Raw genomic sequence first — 22353 nt, forward strand, 5'->3', positions numbered from 1 at the left:
GCCCTTGCCCTTCAGAGTCAATGCACTCCCTGAATCTGACCCTTTTCCTCCCTTGGAAAGTGAATAAAACTTTTCTAACCACAAAAGAAAGAAAGAGAGAGAGAGAGGGAGGGAGGGAGGGAAGAAGGGAAGGAAGCAGGGAGGGAAGAGAAAGAGGTGCAGGTTTGGAGAATGGCTCCTTTCCAGACCCATTTTACTTCTTGGAAAAGAAATATAAAAATCAATGCCAAATTAATTCTAGAATAAAACTCTACCTTCATGTTATATTGTTACTATTCATCACTTCCCAGTTCCATCTCTAGGCAGGAGCAATGGTGGCTGCCTTTGTGCTGCTACCACAAAACTGGGAACATACTTGACTGCAGTTTTATATAGCCTAGTTACAAGGAGCAAGCACTCAGCTAAGCATCAGCTACACTGTATCAAAAATAGCATGTGTGAGGACAACCTTAGCTGGTACCAAAGAAGTTTTTTACATCAGGTATAGGTGTATTTAGGACAAAAATGTAGCAATAGCTGAATCATTTAACTATAGCATCATCTGGCATTTGAAAACATTTGTATTCCTAGGCAGAAATAGTCTCAACTACGTTATGCATCCATCAGTTTGGTACCAATGACTGCAACCTGATAAACTCATTATCTTCTAGACAAGTTTTGAGAATTTAGTGTGAGTAGGAAGCCTGTGATGAGAAATAAATATTGTATCATATCCAAAAGACAGATCTCCTGAAATGCTTCACAAAGGTGGCACCACCCTGCTCTGGGTTTGTTTGATCCCTCTAGGTCATAAGGCTATTAGCCTAGCATCCATAATTACCCACCTTGGACAAGTGGCTACCTACCAAGAAGTTCATTTCTACTTAGGCCATGAAGAAGCAGCGGTCTGTTTATTTACTAATCTAACAGTGTTCTGTGGGATTTATAAGAGATTTATAAATAGATTTTATCTGCACAGAGTACTGCCTAAATTCCATGGCCATTTGAATATGTCTCAAGCAGAAAACCAAGTCAGCTCTGGCATCCCGTTTGGAATCTCAGCTGTCACATTTAGTAGTAATGTGACTCTGGGCAAGTCATTCCTATTCAAGTCTTAGATTTCTCATCTGTAAAATGGGAACAGTAACAGCTCTTCTTTAGGGCTGTTACATGAATTAATTGAAAACTCTACTTCAGGATCTGGCACATTAGAAATTATCTCTCTTCTTTCATCTTAAGAGCAAAGGTCAACAAACTAGGTCTGCAAAGGGCCAATAGTAAATATTTTGGGGCCATATGGTCTCTGTCACTGCTCACCTCTGTCATTGTAACACAAAAGCAGTCATAGATGACGAGCAGGCTGTGTTCCAATAAACATTTTTAAAAGCAGGCATTGGGCCAGATTTGGCCCACAGGCTATAGTTTATCAGCCCCTACTACTCAGACCATATATGTCTAGATAGCATGCTAAGTTCACTTTTTACCATGCTGTTTAATTTCATATGCTCCAGATACGTTCTTCTTGCCTTTCTTTTCATTGCTTTGATTCTATTTCTTGAACATATCAGAACAAATTAATCTAGTTCAATGGATTGGCTTTTTTTTTTTCATTTCACTTTAAATTTTAAGTCTTAAGAAACCTCACAGGGGGTGAGTACTCAGAATTGAGATGCTCTATTTTATTCATTCAACGGGTTATTGGTAAGTCAGTCAGAATTGAACAAAATCCCCTCAACCCTCACAGAGAGGTTGGCAAAGTACCATCCCTTAGGATTCATCAAGTTTACATAAGAGTTTATTTGTGGAGAAGAATGTTTATTTATGAGGAGTTTATTGCAACTTGTTTCCCTATTTTCAAAATGTTGCTTAATAAACATATTTGCATTTGCTTGTATATGTGTAATGTACTTATTAAAGGATGTAAGAACTAAAAACAGCAATCGCCTATGATGGGGTCAGAAACCAAGATGGGTAAGGCTGGGAGAGAGAGATACTGGATATTTTTAAATGTGTTTCTAAGCCATGTGAAGGCATCATCTCTTCAAAAGATTAATTTTTCCAAAGAATAAAGAATACACATGTAAAAGAAATCTTTTGTGTTAGAACAGCCAACTATAAGAAAGATACAAATGTGATATTTGGGAAATGACAGGAACTTACTAGGCATCTAAGACCCTTGTGTTAACCCTTGGTGTTACCCTGAAGATTCTATCACAGCCCTGTGAAGTCCTGTGTGTTAGAGGGCTTCCATGTGCCTTAAGCCTTCTGCTCTGTATGACTCAGTGTAGAAGATAGGGTGGGGCACTTAGGGCATGACAAGAGGAAGAAACACTTATTCTCCATTTGATAGGGAGAATCAGGAGCAGGACAAATTCTTCAGTTTTTTTTTTAATAATATATATATATATATATATATATATATATCAAACTATATAATTTTTCCAGTGGGGTTCCACACATCCTCCCATCTTGTCTCAGTTTGTGTTGGATTTACATATTCTTTCCAGCCACTTTAAGTTCTTTTGCCATTTCTGCCTTCAAACAAGCTATAGTTTTTCTAAAAGAAACTTTCAGTTGCCTTACTTTTAAGCATCATCATCTGTCTCATATTGCTTTCACAACCCAATTTCTTGAGCTATTAGGAATAATTCTTTCTCGTTTTTCAAGAACCTACAATCTAGGGGCCAGCAGATGGAATAGTGGTTATATCACTGGACTACCATGTGGCTGACCACAGTTCAAGTCCCAGATCAGGTCACTTGAAAATCATGTGTGCATGTGTGCCCAAGATCCTGGAAGGAGAATGGAGGAGAAGGGAGTGGGGTGTGGCCATTTGCTCTGAGGGTAATTTTTCACTTTCCCTATCACTGTCTTTGTCTCTGTCTATCTCTCTCCAGTGAGTGTATGCACCCTAAAGCAAAAACCTCTTAAAAAAGCAAAAAAATTATAATGCAGTTTCTACTTCTACTCCTCCATTAGGTCATTATTTTTTCCTCTAAGATCCTCATTGATTCTTTCATACAAATATAAATGTGTTGTGTTTTGTTTATATTTTTCGCCACAGTCCTCATCCTTCTTGATACCTTTTGTGAAGAATCAGGCTAATGTTCATCTTATTAAATAACTCTTTCTCCCTCCAGTTTCTTAACATCCAAGAATCCTCTATGTCCCTTCCTGCTCCCAGCAATTGGGCCTTTTCTTTGCTCCTGCCTCATTACTGGGCTTCAACTTAAATTTCAGTGATCAATCTTTTTCTTTTCTCCATCTATTTCATTCTCTTAAGGAATTCAGCTAGTCGCAAGTCTTTATTTAGTAGGAACAGTAAAGAAGATTGGGATTGAAAGCCTGGCTCCAGGAGTTCTTAGGAAAAGTGATTTTTATCTCTGCAAACTCAGTTTCCTCTTTTCTGAAATGAGAATTCATTCAGCAGTCTTTATTGAGTGCATACTGTGTAGCAGGCACTGTTTTAGGAATGTGAGATTCACTGACAAACTAAACAGATACATGTTCCTGTCCTCACAGAGTAGCTGAGGGAGACAGAACAAAAATAATAAATATCTATATAAGAAAACTATATAAAATAGCAGAGGAAGATAAGAACTACAGGAAAAAAAAAAAGAGTGATCAGGTTACAAATTTTAAAATATGATCAGGATAGTTCTAAGAAGATAGTGTTTGAGCCAAGACTCAGAGAAGAGAAAGAACTAGAAAGGAAATCTTCTGATAGAGGGATGCAGGCAGAGGAAACGGACAAAGGTTCTAAAGGCAGAAGAATGCTCAGCATGTTCTAAGAACAGCAAAGAACTCAACAGGAATGCAGAGAAGTGGGTGTGGGAAGAGGAGATCAGGTGACCAGTCCATGAAGGACCTCTCAGTGTAATGGGAGCTATTGCAGGGCTTTGAGTAAAGGATGATATAATCTGGTTTATGCTTTCACTCTGGCTACTGTTTTGGGAATAGACTGTAGTGAGAGCAGAAAAGAAGCACAGACACCAGTTCAGGGGCTACTTCAGTAATCTAGGAAGTAGGTAATAGTGGCTAGATCTCAAGTGGGAATACTGGCGGAGGCGAGATGTAGTCAATTTAGAATTGGGAAAAAACCTATCTTTCAGGGTTGTTGTGAGAAATCCTATAAGGGGGACAAGCAGTTGGCATAATGGCTGTCATTGGATTCCTATGTAGTTGACTGCGGTTCGAGTCCTGGACCCGGTGGCTTAAACTCACACCAGGTGAGTGTGTGTGCATGCCCAAGATCTCAAGAGGAGAATGGAGGAGAAGGGATTGTGGTGTGGCCATCCCCTCGGGGGATGATTTCTTGCTTTCTCTCTCTGTCTTTCTGGTGAGCACATGCGCCCAATAGCAAAAAAAAAAAAAAACCCACAAACAAACAAACAAAAAAACGAGAGAGAGAGAGAAATCCTATGAAGGAACTCTTTTATGTAAAGTGCCTAGGTGATGCAGAGTAAAGGAAGATGTTAAGTAGCATCTTCCTTATTATATTTTGCAGGTGAAATAGGACTTCTGGGTCATTATTTGGAAGAAACCAAAGCTAAGGTGGAGATATATAAGGGTGGGTTGAAAGAGGGCCTTAATTTTCTTTTTGTCTTTGCCTCATATCCCAACTCTAGTACAGTATTTTCAACTATCTATAAAATACTTCCTCTTTAAAAAATTTAGCATCACTCTTTATCAATGTATTTTATTTAATTACCTTCTCCATTTCTACCTAGAACTGGTTACCCATCCAAATGTTTTCTTCTATAAAAGATATATCAGTCCCCAGATACTGAAAACTTGGTTTCACTTTTGTAGAATTATAAAATGAAAGCATGCTACCATTGGTAGTTGGTATCATAGTCATCATTTAGTTAAATCTCATTTTGCAAAAGAAGAAATAAGGCCCAGAACAGAACATGACCAACTATGGTTCAAAGAAGGCTTTACTAACTGAGTAAGGCCTATAAATCGCTCTTCTGGGTTCTGTTCATTTCCTTGACAGTCCTCTTCTTGCCCGGTTCTCAACACAGCAGTCTCTTAAATTGGCTGCTCTTACCAACATCTCTGTCCTGATTACCAAAGCTACTAGGACCATCTTTCTTGTTATGGACAACTAAACATTCCAGAAAGTTCATAGCTTACACTGCTTCAAGTGTGCTGGCTTGGGGTTCAAAGTTTGACTTGCATTTACTATCTGTGAGGACTTGAAGAAGTTTCCAAATCACAACCTGTCTTAGCCTCTTCATCTGAAAATCTCCTAACTCCTAGCACTTAAGTAGAATTAGGCATGTAAAAAAGAAAATTAGCACAGAGTCAAACACAAAAATGAGAGCTCAAGAAGCCTTCATTATTATGATTATTCTATTACTATTTTTACTCCCTTTTGGAGAAGTTGCTGTGGATGCCTGGTGAACAAATTCTAATTGTGTTGGTGTAGCCTTTAAGATCTTGCAGCAACCAGGTCTATTTATAGGTATAGAAACTTTCATGGCTCTCTGATCACAGACCTACAAGCCTAGACAGTTCTCTGTACATCTCAATATCCATGCTCATTCCCTCATCTATTTTAGTTTGTGCTCTTCCTTCCTGAAATGCTCACCTTCCCTCTCCCTATCTGAATAAATCCTACAGATTCTTCAAAACCCTACTCCAGGTTTAGTACTTCATCAGAACATCACAGGCAAATCCTAGCTCTACTGGTATTCTCTCTTCTTGGTAATACTATCCTATTTACATGCAGTACAGATCGATCTCTTCCTTATGGAGAAGGAGGTTAATAGTAGAGGCTCTATAGCAAACTGCCTGGTCTCCCTCAGTTTCAGTCCCTTCATCCATAAAACAGAGTTAATATTAGGGTTATTATGAAGATTATATACATAAAAACTAGATATATGTTAATGATTATTAGTATGTTATATATTTCCATTAGTTATTCCTTATGAACGTGCATTTTCTTCCTCCACATTATCCTGTCCAGATGCACTATACTTTTATCAGTGTCCATCTGGTCCCAAAATAGTATTCAATAGTCTGAGAATTTAGGTAAGTCAGTACTGAGAATTTTGGTATGTCTGTCCTCATTTTGATATGTCTGTCCTGCAGGTGGCATGGTGGTTAGGGTGGCTGGATCCCACATGGTCAACTGTGCAGTTTGAGTCCTGAACTCCACAGCTTGAAGAACACATCAGGCACATGTACATAGATGCCTGAAATTCTGAGAGGAGAATTGAGGAGAAGGAATTATGGCATGGTTATCCCTCCTGGTGGGTTGATTTCTCACTTTCTCTCTCTCTCTCTCTTTTGTAAGTGCACACACCCTATTACAAAAAAAATCATAAAAAATTAAAAACTGAACAGATGTAAAAAAAAATAACTGGGAGTGGTTCCAAGTCATCTGCAGGGATTATATCAATAGTCTCTTTCCAATCTGAATGACTCCTGAGTCCCATTATTCTCTCTTACTATTATCCTTTCCTAAATATAAGTGTGGAAGATACTACAATCTCTTTCAGGGAGGCAACATGATACAAAGAAGAAACTAGACTAAAAATTAGAAGACACTGATTTGTATCTCAGCATTCCAAGGAGAAATGTCTATCTATTTATTATGTATTTTAGCTTGGGAAAAGCCACTTAAGCTCACTGAACTGTGATTCACCTTCACAGGATGACTGTGAAAATCAAGTTAAAAAAAAAAGTATTATGGAACGGCTTTGCACACTGCAAAGTGCTATAAAAACATGCAAAGCATGGTCATTTATATATCAAATAAGAAATCACCATAATTATCAAATAAACTGAATTTATTTCCAGTGGCCTTCTGAGGAAAGGGCCATTACCACAATAATCTTAGTGAACCTTTTTGGCCTAGATGCCTCTTAAAGGATGAAAGCACAATTTACATTATGAAGCTCAGTTCTGAGAATTTTGGTAAATCAGTATTTGTCAGGACCATGCAGCTAACACAGGCAGAACCTGGGGAGCTCCCTCTCATGCCTAAAGCAAGGACTGGGCTGAGAAGAAACTGTGAGCAAAGTCAACAGTTTACGAGTTGCAATTCTCCACTGTGTTGCTATACTGGCCTGCACTCAATTTCTCTGCCATGAGCTTTACTGGCGGTACCCCATAAGGGCAAAATAACACCCCCAGCCTTATTGTAACTTTTACAATAATCCTGAAGGAATGTGGATCCCTAACGCAGTGGCGAATGGGACTTATCTCCTGAAGTTCACCCCACCTGTCTGGAAAATGTCAATAAAGAATGATGTATTCACCTCTCCTACTGGGGATGACACAGATAACACTAGAAAAGTTTGAGTTAATGGAAAGCTACTAAATTGATAAAATGACCTCAGTAGCTGGGGGAGGCTTAGGGACTCATCAGCGAGGCACTGATAACCCAAACAAGCATAAGCCGCCCTTACTCTCAAGACAAGAGAAGACTGCCGTTCCCCAAGCCACAGCCATTGTATAGAACAGCACGTAGAGGATCCCAAGTACACAGTAACCTTTAGGTCAGTCATTAAGCTGCTCGCAAGACCACATTCTTTTCCCATGTAGGCAATAGGCTCACCCCTTTAGCTGTAAATTACCCCAAAAGCAATATAGATATTTCACTTTAGTATATATTAACCGTGTCTTTACTTACTGAGACAAGATTTCTATCTAGGCCTTTGTAACTGGCAATGCTGCCACCCTGGCCCGGAACTGAAGTTATCAAGCTTCCTGCAAGCCCCCTCTTCAAAAGACCCTTCCCAGTAATCAAGATCTAAGAAGAAAATGCACCAAACGAATGGACTCCCTCATCCTGAGAACTGTAATTGATTATACCCAATCAAATAAGACAGACATCATGTTTTATGATTATTGTTCCTGTACTTTGAACACCTCATTTCTTAGAGTAAATCTTTTACTTCCCCCTCACCCCTCCTACTTCTGTAAGACATCCCTCAATAAATACATATGTTTGATAGCCACTGGGGCTGCAGTCTTGAACTGGCTGTAGTTGGCTGAGAACATGCTAAAGAGCATTGAGGTTTCAGTCTGATTTTTGCTTGCCCGTGTCGCCTTCCTGTGTACGAGCTTCAACCCACTCTGGCTGGAGCGGCCTCTGGCAAGTATTGAGAATTTTTATATGTCTATCCTCAAAGATTTCATCACATGTAATAATTCATTTAAAAGTAAAGATTTACCAAAAATGTCAGCCCCTCATCTCAAAGGTTATGGGTGGTAAATGGTAGAATGGTTATTAGACAAAGTTCTCAAAGAGAAGGAAGAGTTGAAAAAAAAATTTTAAGTTCCAAATAAATTAGAAATGCCTGGTCTGTTTCTGCAGAAAGTTAACATTGGAGATGTATATGGCATTCTATGATCAGAACAGGTGAACCAAAAAGCACTGAAGGTAACTGCATAGTCTATTCACAAATTCCTGTGGTACCTGTATGTGCACAGCTAGTGTTCTATTCTATTTTGTATTACATCTAAGCAGCCCAGCATTCATAAGTAGCTATGTTAGGTCTGAGCAATATCAGAAAATTCTCAACCAGGTAGAGACATATCAAGTTAATGCATTGACAAGGACAGTTCCTAATGCTGCACATTCTGTCATAATGCAGTGATCACTGTGTTTAATCTTATCTCTCTTTGAGGAATCAACTAGGTTTATTAAAAATAGCAACATATTTTAAAATAGACTGAAGAGAGGTGGATGTTTTCCCAGAATTATTTTCAAGGGAAGAAATTCTTAACAGACAAAAGAATGTAAAGTTTTGTTAGAAAAAAAAAAGAAAAATATGTTCTGTAATTTTTGCTTTATATAAAAAAATGAAATACATAAATATATTAAAATAAAAACAAAACCAAATATCAGAAGAGAAATTATTCAGGTTATAAGACTGTCTTACCTCTATTTTTTCCCATATGGCTTCATAGTTGTCTTGATGTTGAATATCTTGCATCAGTTTCTGAATTAAAGCTGATTTAGTAGTGGAATGGCTCTCATTCTTCTCAGAGGATGAACCTCTCTCTAATTTCTCATCAGTGTATTTTTTCGTGCCAGAGAGAGGCATACATAACTCCTCATCAGAAAGAAGGTCACTCAGAGGTCCAGATTCAATGCTTTCCCCCAGTGAAGAAGCTATGTCACTGGATGAACTTGGAGACACCCTGCCTAGCCTTGTATGTTTCTTTTTGACATGGTACACTGGATAGATCTCAGAATCTGAATTCATTTCAGATAGTTCCCAGTCATCAATATTCTGAATCGTTTCTCCTCTGGGTTTTGGTGGCAGCAGCTTTGTTAGGTTTTCCAACTTCAAGGCTAATACTTCTGTCTGCTTGAGGTGAGACGGCAGAGCTAGGTATTCATCAGAGCCATACCAGGCCTCTACAATCTGACCATTCTTGGTGACATGACTTGGGGAGGAGGAGTTATCTTTTTTGCTTTCATGCTTTGAAAGAAGGGGTACTGGAGACATGATGTTGTCTGAGCCAGTAGAAGATTCACTATTTTGAGTAAAAGGTGGTGAACTAGATGTTTCCGACTGCACTGGCAATTTCACATTCCAACTTCTCTGATTACATGGCTCAAGTGAGGATGAGGAAGTAGAATCTGCTTCTGGCCCCTCACTGGTCTTGGAGGTACAAGGCAGCATTCCATTTGGTGCTACCAAACTCCTCCTCTTTTCAGCTTGCTTACTTGAACTGCTTCCCCGTTTAGGTGTTCTGCATGAAGGCATCTCTTCTGAGGTCTTGTGTGGCTTTTTAAGTCGAGATTTCTCTTTGTGGCAGTCATTAAGCCTTCCCAGGCTGGAAGAGATTTCTTTAATGTGATTTTTGACTGAGTTTTCAAGATTCCCAACCCCTACCTTGTGCAAACACTCATAAGACTGGCTGGCAGAAGAAGGGCTGTTGGGGTAGGAAGACTGCAACACCAGGCAAAGCTTGGATCTGTCAGGAGGGTCCACTAGAGAAGGGGTGCTTCTGCTCATTTCAGGCTTTAGATCAACCATCTGTTTTTTTCCATCACTGCCTTTTAGAATATTCTTAAAAGTTTCCTCTTTAAGGAAAAGTCTTCTTTTTGGCAATGTGGGCTGTGTGGGGGAATCCTCATTATAATTAAAGCAATCTCTGATGGATCGCTTGGGAGTTGCATTTTCACAAGGCTGTTGGACCTTTGCACCAAGATGGGAGGAGGAATTGGATTCTTGCTTGGCAGGTTCATCAGAAGGTTGAACAGCATTTGTCAGAACTTCCCCTGAAGATGGCATCCCTGGTGGTAAGTCTGGTTGCTCTTGGACAGCAGAGGCATTGTTTTCCTCACATTCACCTTTGTCATCTGCTAAAAGAGATACTTGAGACAACTCCTCACTAACTGCTTCACTGCAGTTGGAAGGAATGGGGTCTGCAGCCACCGTAAGTAACCCAACACTTCGGATAAGCTCAGGAAATTCCTTTTCCATCTCACTGTAGCTCCAAGAGTCAAAGGGTTTAGTTTTGACCTGGCTAGAGGTCATTTCACCCAGGCCACCGAGTAAATCCTCACTTGGACTGTAGTCAGACAGTTCAAATGCAGTAATACCGCAATCCAAAGATAAGTAATTTTGAGAACATTTGATAGTTAACTGTCCTGAGTCATCCACTTCTGTTAGAGAATCAAGTCGGCCCTGAAACAGACAAGGGCAATGATTTCAGTAAGTGCACCCTCAATGACACTCAACTGCTGTTCAAATGAAATTTCTGCACAAGCAACAATAAAGGTCAGAAATACATCAGTCTCAAAAGCTTCTGGGTTGACACACAGAAAAGCGTATTAATCAACTACCATAAAACTTTATATATAGTTTTCTGTTCTTAAACATTTAAAGATCTTTCTTTAATCTGGACCATACAGTCTTAATATAAATGGTCAAAATCAAGTAAAAAAAATTTAAAAAACTATACTTGCCTTAATGTTCTATTTAAAAACAGTGTATTATTTATTTAATAAACTTTACTTTTATTTTTTAATAGAGATTTTTGTTATAGGGAGCATGTGCTCACTGAAAAGGCAGAGAGAAAGAGAAACAGAAAGTGAGAAATCACCCCCTGGGGGGATGGCCATGTGACAATCCCTTCTCCATTCTCCTCTCAGGATTTTGGGTACACATGCACTTGTACCTGGCATGAGTTTCAAGCCACTGGGTCGGGGATTTGAACTGTAGTCAACCACATGAGAGTTGAGCAACATAATCATGACACCATCTACTGGTCCTTAATAATCTCTTCTAAGTGAAGCTTTAAGTTACAAAATTTCTGGGAACAATGTTATGTAAGAGTAAAATCTCCATGAATGTCTGTTTTGCTTTCTGCTTCCACTCTAACACATACCAGTGTCTAGCACATAATAGATACTCGATGACTATTTTTTAAGTGGACAAATTAATTACACTAAGCCAGTCACTTTAAATGTATATTTACAAATCATAAGAACATAAACTACTAAATCTGCAAATACATAGCAGTTCAAGACTAGTTTGTGTTTGGCTCCTCCATTTGAAAGTAAACATAGGTGATCCTGGAGAAAATTAAATTATCAAAATTTTATCACTGGGAGCAAGCAGGTGTCGAGGTGGTTAAGGGACTGGACCCACACATGGCTGACCGTGGTTTGGGTTCAGGACCTGGCAGTTTGCTTTCCACTTTCTCTCTCTCTTTCTCTCTCTCTCTCTCTCTCTCTCTCTCTCTCTCTCTCTCTCTCTCTCTCTCTCTCTCTCTCTCTCTCTCTCTCTCTCTCTGTCTCTTTCTGGTGAACACATGTGCCCTGTAGTAAATTTTAAAAAAAAATAATGATGATAGATAAAATTAAATAAATAATTCTTAAAAAAAACCCTTAATCATCTTAGTCCTATCTCCTCCCTTTGTGTGCACCCCCCATGTCCATTGATATATGTAAGCTACTGAGTGTCCACCTCCCTTATTATTTATAATTCCAGGGAGACTGGTTTGATATAAAATGAAATAATGCTAAAATATAGCATTATTAGTTTTTTTATTTTTAAATTCTTAATTGTGTTAGTAAGGGTTTGGTCTCATTACTAATGAAATTTCTTTTTCTTTCTTTCTTTCTTTTTTTTTTGAGAAATTTTTGCTCTAGGGTATGTGCACTAGCTGAAGAGACAGGGAGAGAAAGTGAGAAATCACCCTCCAGAGGGGATGGTCACACTGCAATCCCTTCTCCTCCATTCTCCTGGCATTTTCACAAACACACACTCAGTGTGAATTTCAAGCCACTGGGTCTGGGACTCAAACCATGGTCAGCCAGTACTTTAACCATTACACAACCCACTGGCCCCACTAATGCTATTTCTGATATCAAACAAGTGGAGAGATTTTTGGTCAATCCTTTCTTTGGGTTAGAAGATCTTCTGGAATCCTATTATGCCTATCAGACTGAAGGATACTGTAATTTAATCTACTTAGGCAAGGAAAAAAGGAAACTCACAAGTGAAGGATCATTATATCCCCAGATCTTCTTTCTCCTGGAAGAGGAACTAGGATGGGTCAATTGAAGCCAAATCCCATGTAGCTATAGGTCTCTGGGTCCCCATCTCAAGATCCAATTTCTCTAGGATCTTATAATGAGTATTTTTTAATTGGTTTTGTTTTGTTTCATTTTCATTCATGATACAGTGCACAGAAAGTATGAGAAAGAGAGATAAAGAGAGAAGTGAAGCATCCTTGTTAGGATTTCCACATGCCTTGATCACTTTCTCATAGCCCTCTACCTTGTCAGGATCTTATACACACACAAAACACCCAGTGTGTTTTCAGATCGACTTTGGAATCTGCTTTTATCCTAACCTATGTAGTTTCCAGCACACTGTAGTTCAATTTGCTACTGACTGTACCAACATGCTGGGCATTACACAGGGTTTTATTATTTTGTTTTTGGAATGTTCTCTCCCTTCATACATTCACCTTCCCTTTATCAACCATTCTCCTTACTCTAAATCTATGACATCCAGAAAAATAATAATGATAAAAAGCCTCATTTAAGGGACCAGCAGATAGCACAATGGCTACATTGCTGGACTCCCATGCAGTTGACCACAGTTTGAGTCCTGGACCCAGTGGCTTAAATTCACGCCAGGCGCGTGTGTGTGAGTGCCCAAGATCCCAAGAGAAGAATGGAGGAGAAGGGATTATGGCATGGCCATCCCCCTGGGAGGTGATTTCTTGCTTACTGTCTCTCTGTCTCTCTCTGTCTTTCTGGCAAGTGCATGTGCCCTACAGCAAAAACCTCTCAAAAAAGAAAAAAAAAAAGCCTTATTTAATTTTTTAAGGTTCAGTTTCTTTATAGGGATGGCTAATTACTATTACCATTTAATCCCTATGATTTGTTCATTTAATCCCCACAACTTTCTTCCAGAGTTTATACAATACATTTGTCCTTGAATTACATAAAAGAAGCTTGAGCCAAAAGAATGTTCATAAGTAGGCTATGGTCTCATGCCTATGAGTTAACTTAGGCTTTGGACCAAGGCTGTCTAACTCAAAATCCACACTTGATCACTGAATATTACTTTAAACTGGTATGTCCCCTTCTCTAGTTTATTTTCCACACTGCCACCAGAATAACCTCTCAGATTATAACTCTGGTGTTGTTACTCCTCGACCTAAAGTCCTTTAGTAGTTTCCTGTCGCTACCAGGTTAAAAACCCAAATCCCTCCAGGGCTATGTACGAAGATTCCTTTCTCATACCATGCTTCCCTCACTGGCTACACCTAGACACAGTGCCCACCTTTCAGTTTCTGAACACAGTATGTTCCCTCCGGCTTCAGAGCCTTTGCACGTGCTGTTTCCTCAGCCTGGAAAGCTTTTCACTGATACCCTTTAACTAGTTGATTCTTACTCAACCCTCAGATCTCAAATCAAATTGCACTTCTTCAAGATTCTAGAGCTCTACCTAAGTCAGAATCTTTTATTGTAAGCTCTCAAATCTTTGTTTCTTTCTCTTTAAGCATGTATCTTCATTTAAAAATGAATGCTGCTGTGATTACTGGACTAATTCATTTTTCCCACTAGTTTTTAAGCACCATAAATATATAAATAACATTAAAAAAATGACTGACTCACCAGGGTACCTGAAGCATGAAGCACAGTAATCTACATAGAGTAAGCACTCAAAGACGTTATTTGTTGAATAAATGAATAAGTGATGGCACTTAGAATGTCTCTTCATGCCTTCATGTAATGTTTTCCTCCGATTATGTAGTTTTAGTTGAGTCCAATAATGTAAAGTCCAAGTTTCAATGTCAAATTCTAGCTCTATCACTAATTATCTATGTGGCCATGAGCCAGTAGCTTTATGTCACTAAGCTTTATTTTTCTAATCTGTAAAAACGAAATGATAAATCATGCCATAGGGGTACCGAGAGGGTTAAAGTATATAAGATATCTAAGATACAAGTCTGATAAGTGGATAAATGCTCAATAAACATTCTTATTACTTTTCATATTAATATTTTTAGTAATAAAGTATATTGAGAAGAAAAGTTTTATAAAGATGAAAGCTATCTCTAATATGAAATTATACTGTACAAGAGAGAAATCAACACTAACTGCCAATCTCAACAAACATTATCTAAATGAAATTGTGTGACTTTTGTGCATCAAACATGGACTAGACTCATTAATAAAGTCAGAAGCCAAAACATTAAAGAATGCATTTGCCCAACAAAGGTCATGCTTTATATAATTTAAAAGAGAGTAATAGTTAGATTCTCAATTTAAAAGCAGATTGTATTTTTTAAAAAAAAAACTAAATTTTTTTGTTCATTATGCAGAACTTTTTTATAGAATTAGTGTTATAAATGGTTAAATTCCAAAGCTATCCCATAAGACCTATAAATATTACCAACTAGTTGAAATTTCCAACATTATTTTCTATTTTTAAATTTTTTTATCATAGTTATTGTACTGCAGTACTTACACAAGGTCAAAGAGGCACTAAAGAAAGGTGTTTTTGTGCCGAGTAGAGAAAACAAAATTTGAGCGGTTGGGTAAAAATTAAACCCCTAATGTATCAGCCAGCTGTCTCTAGATAGAGAACACTGTGGCCCTCAGAATGTATGTAGTCTACTACTTTAGTGTTTATAGTACCTTTAAACTAGGATTACTCTTTTTCTCAAGAATAGTACTCAATAAAAGATGTTAGATGAATATATTGGGTTGTTTGGAAAGTCATGATGTATTTTTATATGTCTTTCTATGCAAAAATGTGTCATGACTTTTCTGATGACCCAATATATGTTAAGTGAATATAGGTTAAGTATCCTTATACAGAATGCTTGAGATCAGAAGTATTTCAGAATTTTTATTTTAATTGTGGAATATTTGCATATATATAATGAGATATCTTGGAGATGGGGACCTAAGCCTAAACACAAAATTCTGTTTCATATACATCTTACATATATATAGACTGAAGGTAATTTTTATACAATATGTTGCTTTGACTGTGACCCATCTCATGAAGTTAGTGGTGGGATTTTCCACTTAGGGTGACATTGGTGCTAAAAATGTTTTGGATTTTGAAGCATTTAAGATTTTGACTTTTGGTGACCAGGAGGTAGTGTGCTGGTTAAGGTGCTGGACTCCCACAAGGTCAATCATGGTTTGAGTTCCAAACCTGTTAGCTTTCTCTCTCTCTCACTCTCTCTCTCTTTCTGTCTCTGGTGAGTGTATGTGCCCTGTAGCAATTTAAAATAATTAATTAATTAATTAATTTAATTAAACAAATAATTCTTTTAAAAAATATTTTGAATTTTTAGATTAAGGATACTCAACCTGTATATTGCTAAGTTAGTATATGAACACATCTCAGAGAGTAGAGTATGGCTACCTTTTCCTAAGTCTTCAAGGACATATAGGTAGTCCCTGGTTTTAAATAGAAAAGATCACATTCAAAACACTAATGTTCACTCTCCTAGTCAGTTCTCAGCCAGGCCAACTATCTCAACTACTAAGATAGTTGAATGATGGTGATTCAGAGGCAACTATTTTTTCTTCACATCATACTTTTTTTAATTTTTTTTTTTAGAGGTTTTTGTTATAAGGTGCGTGCGCTTACCAGAAAGACAGAGACAGACAGAAAGTGAGAAATCACTCCCCAGGGGAGGTGGCCACACCGAAATCCCTTCTCCTCCATTCTCCTCTCGGGATCTTAGGCACGCGCACACATGTACCTAGCATGAGTTTAAGCCACCGGGTCCGGGACTCGAACCATGGTTGACTACGTGGGAGTCCAGTGACATAGCTATTATGCTACTTTCTGATCCCCATACTTTTTTTAATATGGAAAAAAAATCCTTCCCTAAAATAATAATAAAAAAGCAAAAAAGCATGTAGTCTCATCATGCAGAAGCAATTTTAAGAAAAAAAAAGTTCTCGGAACTCTCTTCAGAGCAGATGAAAATGAATTTCACTTGTTAAAATATTGCACGAGGGGCCAGCAGGTGTGTGCTCGCCAGAAAGATAGAGAGAGACAGAGAGACAGAAAGCGAGAAATCACCCCACTAGGGGAGATGGCCATCCCACAATCCCTTCTCCTCCATTCTCCTCTTGGGATCTTGGGCACACATGCACATGTGCCCAGCATGAGTTTAAGCCACTGGATCCAGGACTTGAACTGCAGTCCTCTGGGACCATTATGCCAACTGCTGGTACCATTGTTATTATAATTTTTAAACTTGCTATAAAGCACACACACTCACCAGAGGGACAGAGTGGGGGAGGGGGAGAGTGAGAAAGCAAGTTGCCAGGTCCAGGATTTGAACCACAGTTAGCCATGTGGGAGTCCAGTGTTTTAACCATGATGCCACCTGCTGTTCCCCATTGTATAACAATCTAATTTCCATTTTCCATGGCTTCTGGAAGGACTTTTCTAAAGCATGAAACCAATCATGGCAGTTCCCAGAACAAACATTTCCTTTGTCCTCAAAATAAAGTCTAACTCTCTTTCTTTTAAATTAAGAATTATTTATTTCATTTTGTTTATCTTTTTTTTTTTTTTTTTAATTTTCAACAGGATACATGCACTCACCAGAGGTTGGGGGTGGGAGGTGGAGTAAGAAAGTAAGCTGCCAGTCCAAGACTCAAATCGCTGTCAGTCATGTGGGAGTCCAACGTCTTAACCATCACGCCACCTGCTGGCCCCAACGCCAACTGTCTTAATACGCTTATAAAAGCTTTTTGTCTTCCTGGTCAGACCTCTACTTACCTATGAGCCTGATGCCTGCCTCTTTATCCCTGGAACTTCTTGCTCTAGACCTATCTGTAGTTCTGTGAGACTACCATTCTCTTTCTCTCATCTCTAGGTTTTTGATCATACCATTCCCTCTTTCTAGAGAATTTTCCATTTCTATTCACCAGTTGAATCTTTTACTTTTTTGGTCTCCAGATTATATTCACTTCTGAATTAGATGCCCTTTTCTCTGTCCATTAATGGTATCTTAAGGACTTATCACAGTTTGACCTTATTGTCTGCTCACTTGTCTCCATGTCCCACTAGACTTGAAGCCCCCTGAAGGTAAAGACCATATTTTGATCATTATCATTTTCTTAACACCTAGTGCCTGACACATAGTGAGTGCTCAAAAAATATTTATAATTAAACTGAAGAAGGTGGGGCTAGCAGTTATGTAGTGGCTATGTCGCAGGACTCCCATGTAGTCAACCACAGTTTGAGGCCCAGACCCAGTGGCTTAAACTCACAATGGGCACATGTGCGTGTGTGCAAAAGATCCCTAGAGGATAATGGAGGAGAAGGGATTGCGGCGTGGCCATCCCCCGTGGAGGGTGATTTCTCGCTTTCTGTCTCTCCAGCATGTGCACGCGTCCTATAGCAGAAACCTCTCAAACAAACAAACAAACCAAACAAACAAACAAACAAAACTGAAGAAGAAACAGGAAATCAGGTTAGCATCAACAACTATGGGATAATATCTGTACAAACTACCAGGTAAACCTAAAGGACATTCATATCAGAAGGGCCCTAGCTTCTGATCACAATACCGAGACTCAAAACCTCATTCACAGCCTGTTTTGTTTTTGCTGTAATTGTTTTAATCTACCCATAGAATTCCTATCTCACATCTCTAAACTGAAAACTTTCTCCAATAATCATGCTTAACATGGCATTACTTTGATTTTAAAGAACACACTTGCCTCCTTTGTCTCTTCAGAGAAAGCTTGCAGAATGTCTGTCTGCCTAGTGTAGTTGCCATTGGCGTCCTGTAGGCCTTGGAGGATTCGCTCTCGCAAAACCAGCACTGAGACTCGGAGCTGATGCCAAAGGAGTTGCACAGCGTGTATGTCCACAATCACATTGACAGAGTAAGACAGCAGCTTTAGGGAGAACTCCGTTTCAAGGAGGGCATGGATTTGCTCAACATGATCAGAAATATCTTCACAAATGTCCTGTAATAAGAAAAAAAAAAAAAAGAAAAGAACAAAATCTGTGAGGACTCCTTTATCTTAACCTACAGAAAATAGGGGTGAGGAAAAAAAAGTCACTCTTTTTACCTAACACTAGGGCCAACAGCAACACATGTTGGATACTTAGCCTTTATTTTAGCTCAGGTATAGTTGTAGGCCATATTTCCACACATGGGCCTTCAGTACACATAGGTAAGTTGACATTTTTCTAAATCACAAAAATCCTATTTTTTTCAGATGTCCACGTTGAAAGCTAAGTCAATGTGAGAGGATCACTTTACCAACTCATTCTGCTCTCTGTTTTACAGTTTGTTTGGGATGTAGCAAGGAAGCCAGTAACTTTTTTCATTTGCTAATGGTTAGTTACACATAGCACACAATATTTCAGGATAGAAGCCTCAATCAAACATACAGCATGTAGAAAGGTAGACTAGAATGTGTGTTTCACAGGAACTCTCAGCCATTCTCAATTAACTATAAGGTCTTGGGGATAAGGAACAATTGTCACTATGCTACAAAGACAATATAAAATTTAACTTCACAATGGCTATCTAAATTTGCAACCCATATTTTGCAAGACGAATCACTTTTAAGATGCAAAGCCAGAAAAACTTAAAGGATGAAAAAAGACAATATAGTTCGTTTTGTTATGTTTTGTTATTAAGACCCAGATACTTTAAACAAAACATTACTAAAAGTTTTAATCTCCTTCATATATACTATTAGGCTGACAGTTTTGGTATCACCTGTGTACTTGTTCACATATGAATAAGTACCAAGATGTAAATAAATACCAATATGTGAAGTTATTCTTACAAGTTTCCAAATTTCTACTTCACTGCCAAAGGCCAGCAGCAAGAAATGAATGACATTAATGGTAGCATTTACTGGACAATTTAAGAGACCATTAAGCATCAAAATGATGTAGGTGTCAGGTAAAAGTGCTCAGTTAAAAATTTTTAGTTGTGCATCAGTGATGATATTTAAAAAGGGAGGGTCTTTTATGTACAATTTTGGTTAAGTCTAAACTTTTAAGATAGCATTTGAGTTCTAAGCCCTACTGTCAATGTTAAGACAGTCATTCTATGTTGGAGACAATCTCTAGTTTCCTGTAATTTGGCTACTTTTTTTAAAAAAAGAAAAAACTAAAATATATAACCTATGTTTAATAATGTGTAATAACAATAGGTGAAAAATCTGTTGAAGAACGATGAAAAATTAGTATAATTATTATTACAGAATTCCAGTAAGTGCTCCAATAATAGTTACTGAAACCCAAGAACTAATTGGCAATGGTAGTTCAAATTAATGGTAAAAACTTGCAATGGATTAAGAGTTTAAATCTAACATACTTTGGAGCCCTAAGGTTCTTCCAAATGTGGCTCATGAGTTCATGCAGTCCAAGAGATTCAGAGTAAAAATTACATTACGTTATTAACCAGTACATGGGAACTGATCACAGCCAGATTAGCTATTCTCTGAGGTCCTCAGCACAAAAGAGCAGGTCTCTGAATTGCTGTCATCAGACTTTCCACATTACCTGGGGTTCCTGCTTGGAGAATCTACTCCATATATTCCCCATACCTTTCATTCCTGGTATCCTTGACCACCTGAAACAAATGCCCTGTATCCTTTGTCCTTTTAGGATGCTTATTATCACATTTCTCTGCGTTGCTTTGGGAAACTCTCCATCACTAACCTCTTACAAATATTCTAAATTATACTGACTAGTACCCATTCCACTTTTAAAATACTCATTAATTTCTTTTTTTAATAATTATTTTATTTTATTTTATTTATTATTATTATTTTCCAGTTTGATCAGAGACACAGAGAGAGAGGGAAAGTGAGAAAGCAAGCCACCAAGTCTGGGATTTGAACTGAGGCTGGTCATGTGGGAGCCCAGCACCCCTAGCCACCATGCCACCTGCCGGCCCCAAATATTCATTAATTTCTTCACCGGATGCTATGTCTACCTCCTAGCCTCACCTAAACTGGATTCTTGTTAAGAATCCTGCATTCCCTGTTGACCTTGTAGGGGTTGCAGCATGGGCATCTCCCATGGGGGTGACTTCTCATTTTCTGTCTCTGTTTCTCCAGCAAACACACACACTCTCTATAGCAAAAATATCTCTAAAATGTAAAATAAAATAAAGAAAGAGCAATGATCAGAAAGTAGCTAAGTGGTGAAAAGGCACTAAGGCTAGGCTTTCTTCCATCTGTCCTACCCCATCTCTCAGGTGACCACTGAGAGAGTGGCCTCCCCTGCAAGGTCATCAAGGAATACTACTCAGTAGTAACTAAGCAGTAACTCCAGAAGACAGAGTTCTTTAAGAGTATGAAAAGAAACAATGCATTTAACATTAATAGAAAAATCTGTCTATCTATTCATCCATCTACCTACCTACCTACCTAGCGACCCATCTACATATCTATCTTAAGGACCTACACTCAAAATAGTTCTCCCCATCTGTTACTTTAAACTACTAATGGGAGATAAAATCTTTCACTCCACAATGAAAGATTTTACAACAATGAACATGGAAATGACTGGTTAAACTGATATAATGACTAAAGTTCCCAGTAAAATATTATCACCCAACAAATGTCAATGTTTGATTTTGAATCATTTCCTATTTTGATAGAGGAGAAGGTGTTTAGTAGGCAGAAATCTGAGTCTGCAGAGGGGGTAAGGTCAGGAGATAGGTGAAGAAGCTGAAGACTGTGTAAGTGACACTCATGAACGTTCTCCAGCTTTTCTGGGAAAGATGTTTAGATCCACTGGTCCATCTTTATGAAGCATATTATTTCTGAAAACTCATCTTTTATAGCCCATTATTTCATTTCTCCTGCACATATTTAATTCTTGTCCATATTCCTATCAGTTCCAGTCCCTCTGCCCAATGTTGTCTCTGCTAGACCTTTATTCCTTTATCTTCGGATTCCTTTCCTGATTCTTAAGTGTGCCTCACCTAAGACAAAGGGTCTGGCCCAAGAACTCCACTTTCAGTGACCAAACCTAAATGTCCTTCAACAGGAAAATGTATAAACTGTGGTATATCTACACAGTATGCAGAAAAATTTTAAAAATGAACCATTGATACAGAGAGTCTAGAGACATTGCAAAGGCATTATACTGAAGAAGTCAGCCTCAAAAGGTTATAGATACTGTATAACTAATTCCTTTTATATGACATTTCATAAGACAAAACAATAAAAATGAAATATAGGTGAGTAGTTGCCAGGAATTGGGGTGGGAAGGGCCTGACTATAAACTGGCAGCACAAGAGAGTTTTGGGGGATGACACAACTATTGTATATCTTGATTGTGGAGGTGGTTATACAAATCTACACATGGATTAATATTTATAGAGCTATATACCAAAAAGGAAAATCAATATGACTACATGATAATTTTAAAAATACTTTAAAAAAGAAAAACACTTTAGGGACCAGCAGATGGTATGATGGTTACATCACTAAACCCCCACATGGTCGACAGCAGTTCAAGTCCTGGACCTGGTGGCTTAGAACTCATACCAGGCATGCATGTGTGTGTGCCCAAGAAGGAGAATGGAGGAGAAGGGATTGTCACATAGGCATTCATCCTGGGACAGTGATTTTTTTCCTGTCTCTGTATCTCTGGCAAGCGCATATGCCCTATAGCAAAAAATATCTCTCAAAAAAGAAAAAGAAAAAAATAACAGTTTATAGTCTTAGTAAAATGAATATACAAATTAGGTTTGGGTTGTATACTTCTTTAAGCTTCTCAGAAGTTATGAAAAGCAGGGGCCAGTAGGTGGAGTGGTGGTTGGGGGGGCTGGACTTTCACCTGTGCCGACCACAGTTCAAATCCCACTCCTGGCAGCTTGCCTTCTCACTTTCTTTCTCTCTCTCTC

General features: G+C 38.3%; 1 protein-coding gene across 1 annotated transcript in view; it reads right to left on the minus strand.

The window, feature by feature from the left end:
* Positions 1-22353, minus strand: part of AKAP6 (A-kinase anchoring protein 6) — a 400528-nt gene that overhangs the window by 295760 nt on the left and 82415 nt on the right. The window contains exons 2-3 of the mRNA XM_027773404.1: positions 18185-18436; positions 8880-10640 (exon numbers count right to left, since the gene is read on the minus strand). Coding sequence (XP_027629205.1) covers positions 8880-10640; positions 18185-18436 — 2013 coding nt within the window. The remainder of the gene's footprint in view (positions 1-8879; positions 10641-18184; positions 18437-22353) is intronic.

Source organism: Tupaia chinensis, unplaced genomic scaffold (assembly GCF_000334495.1).
Source record: "Tupaia chinensis unplaced genomic scaffold, TupChi_1.0 Scaffold000350_1, whole genome shotgun sequence".
NCBI lineage: Eukaryota > Metazoa > Chordata > Mammalia > Scandentia > Tupaiidae > Tupaia > Tupaia belangeri.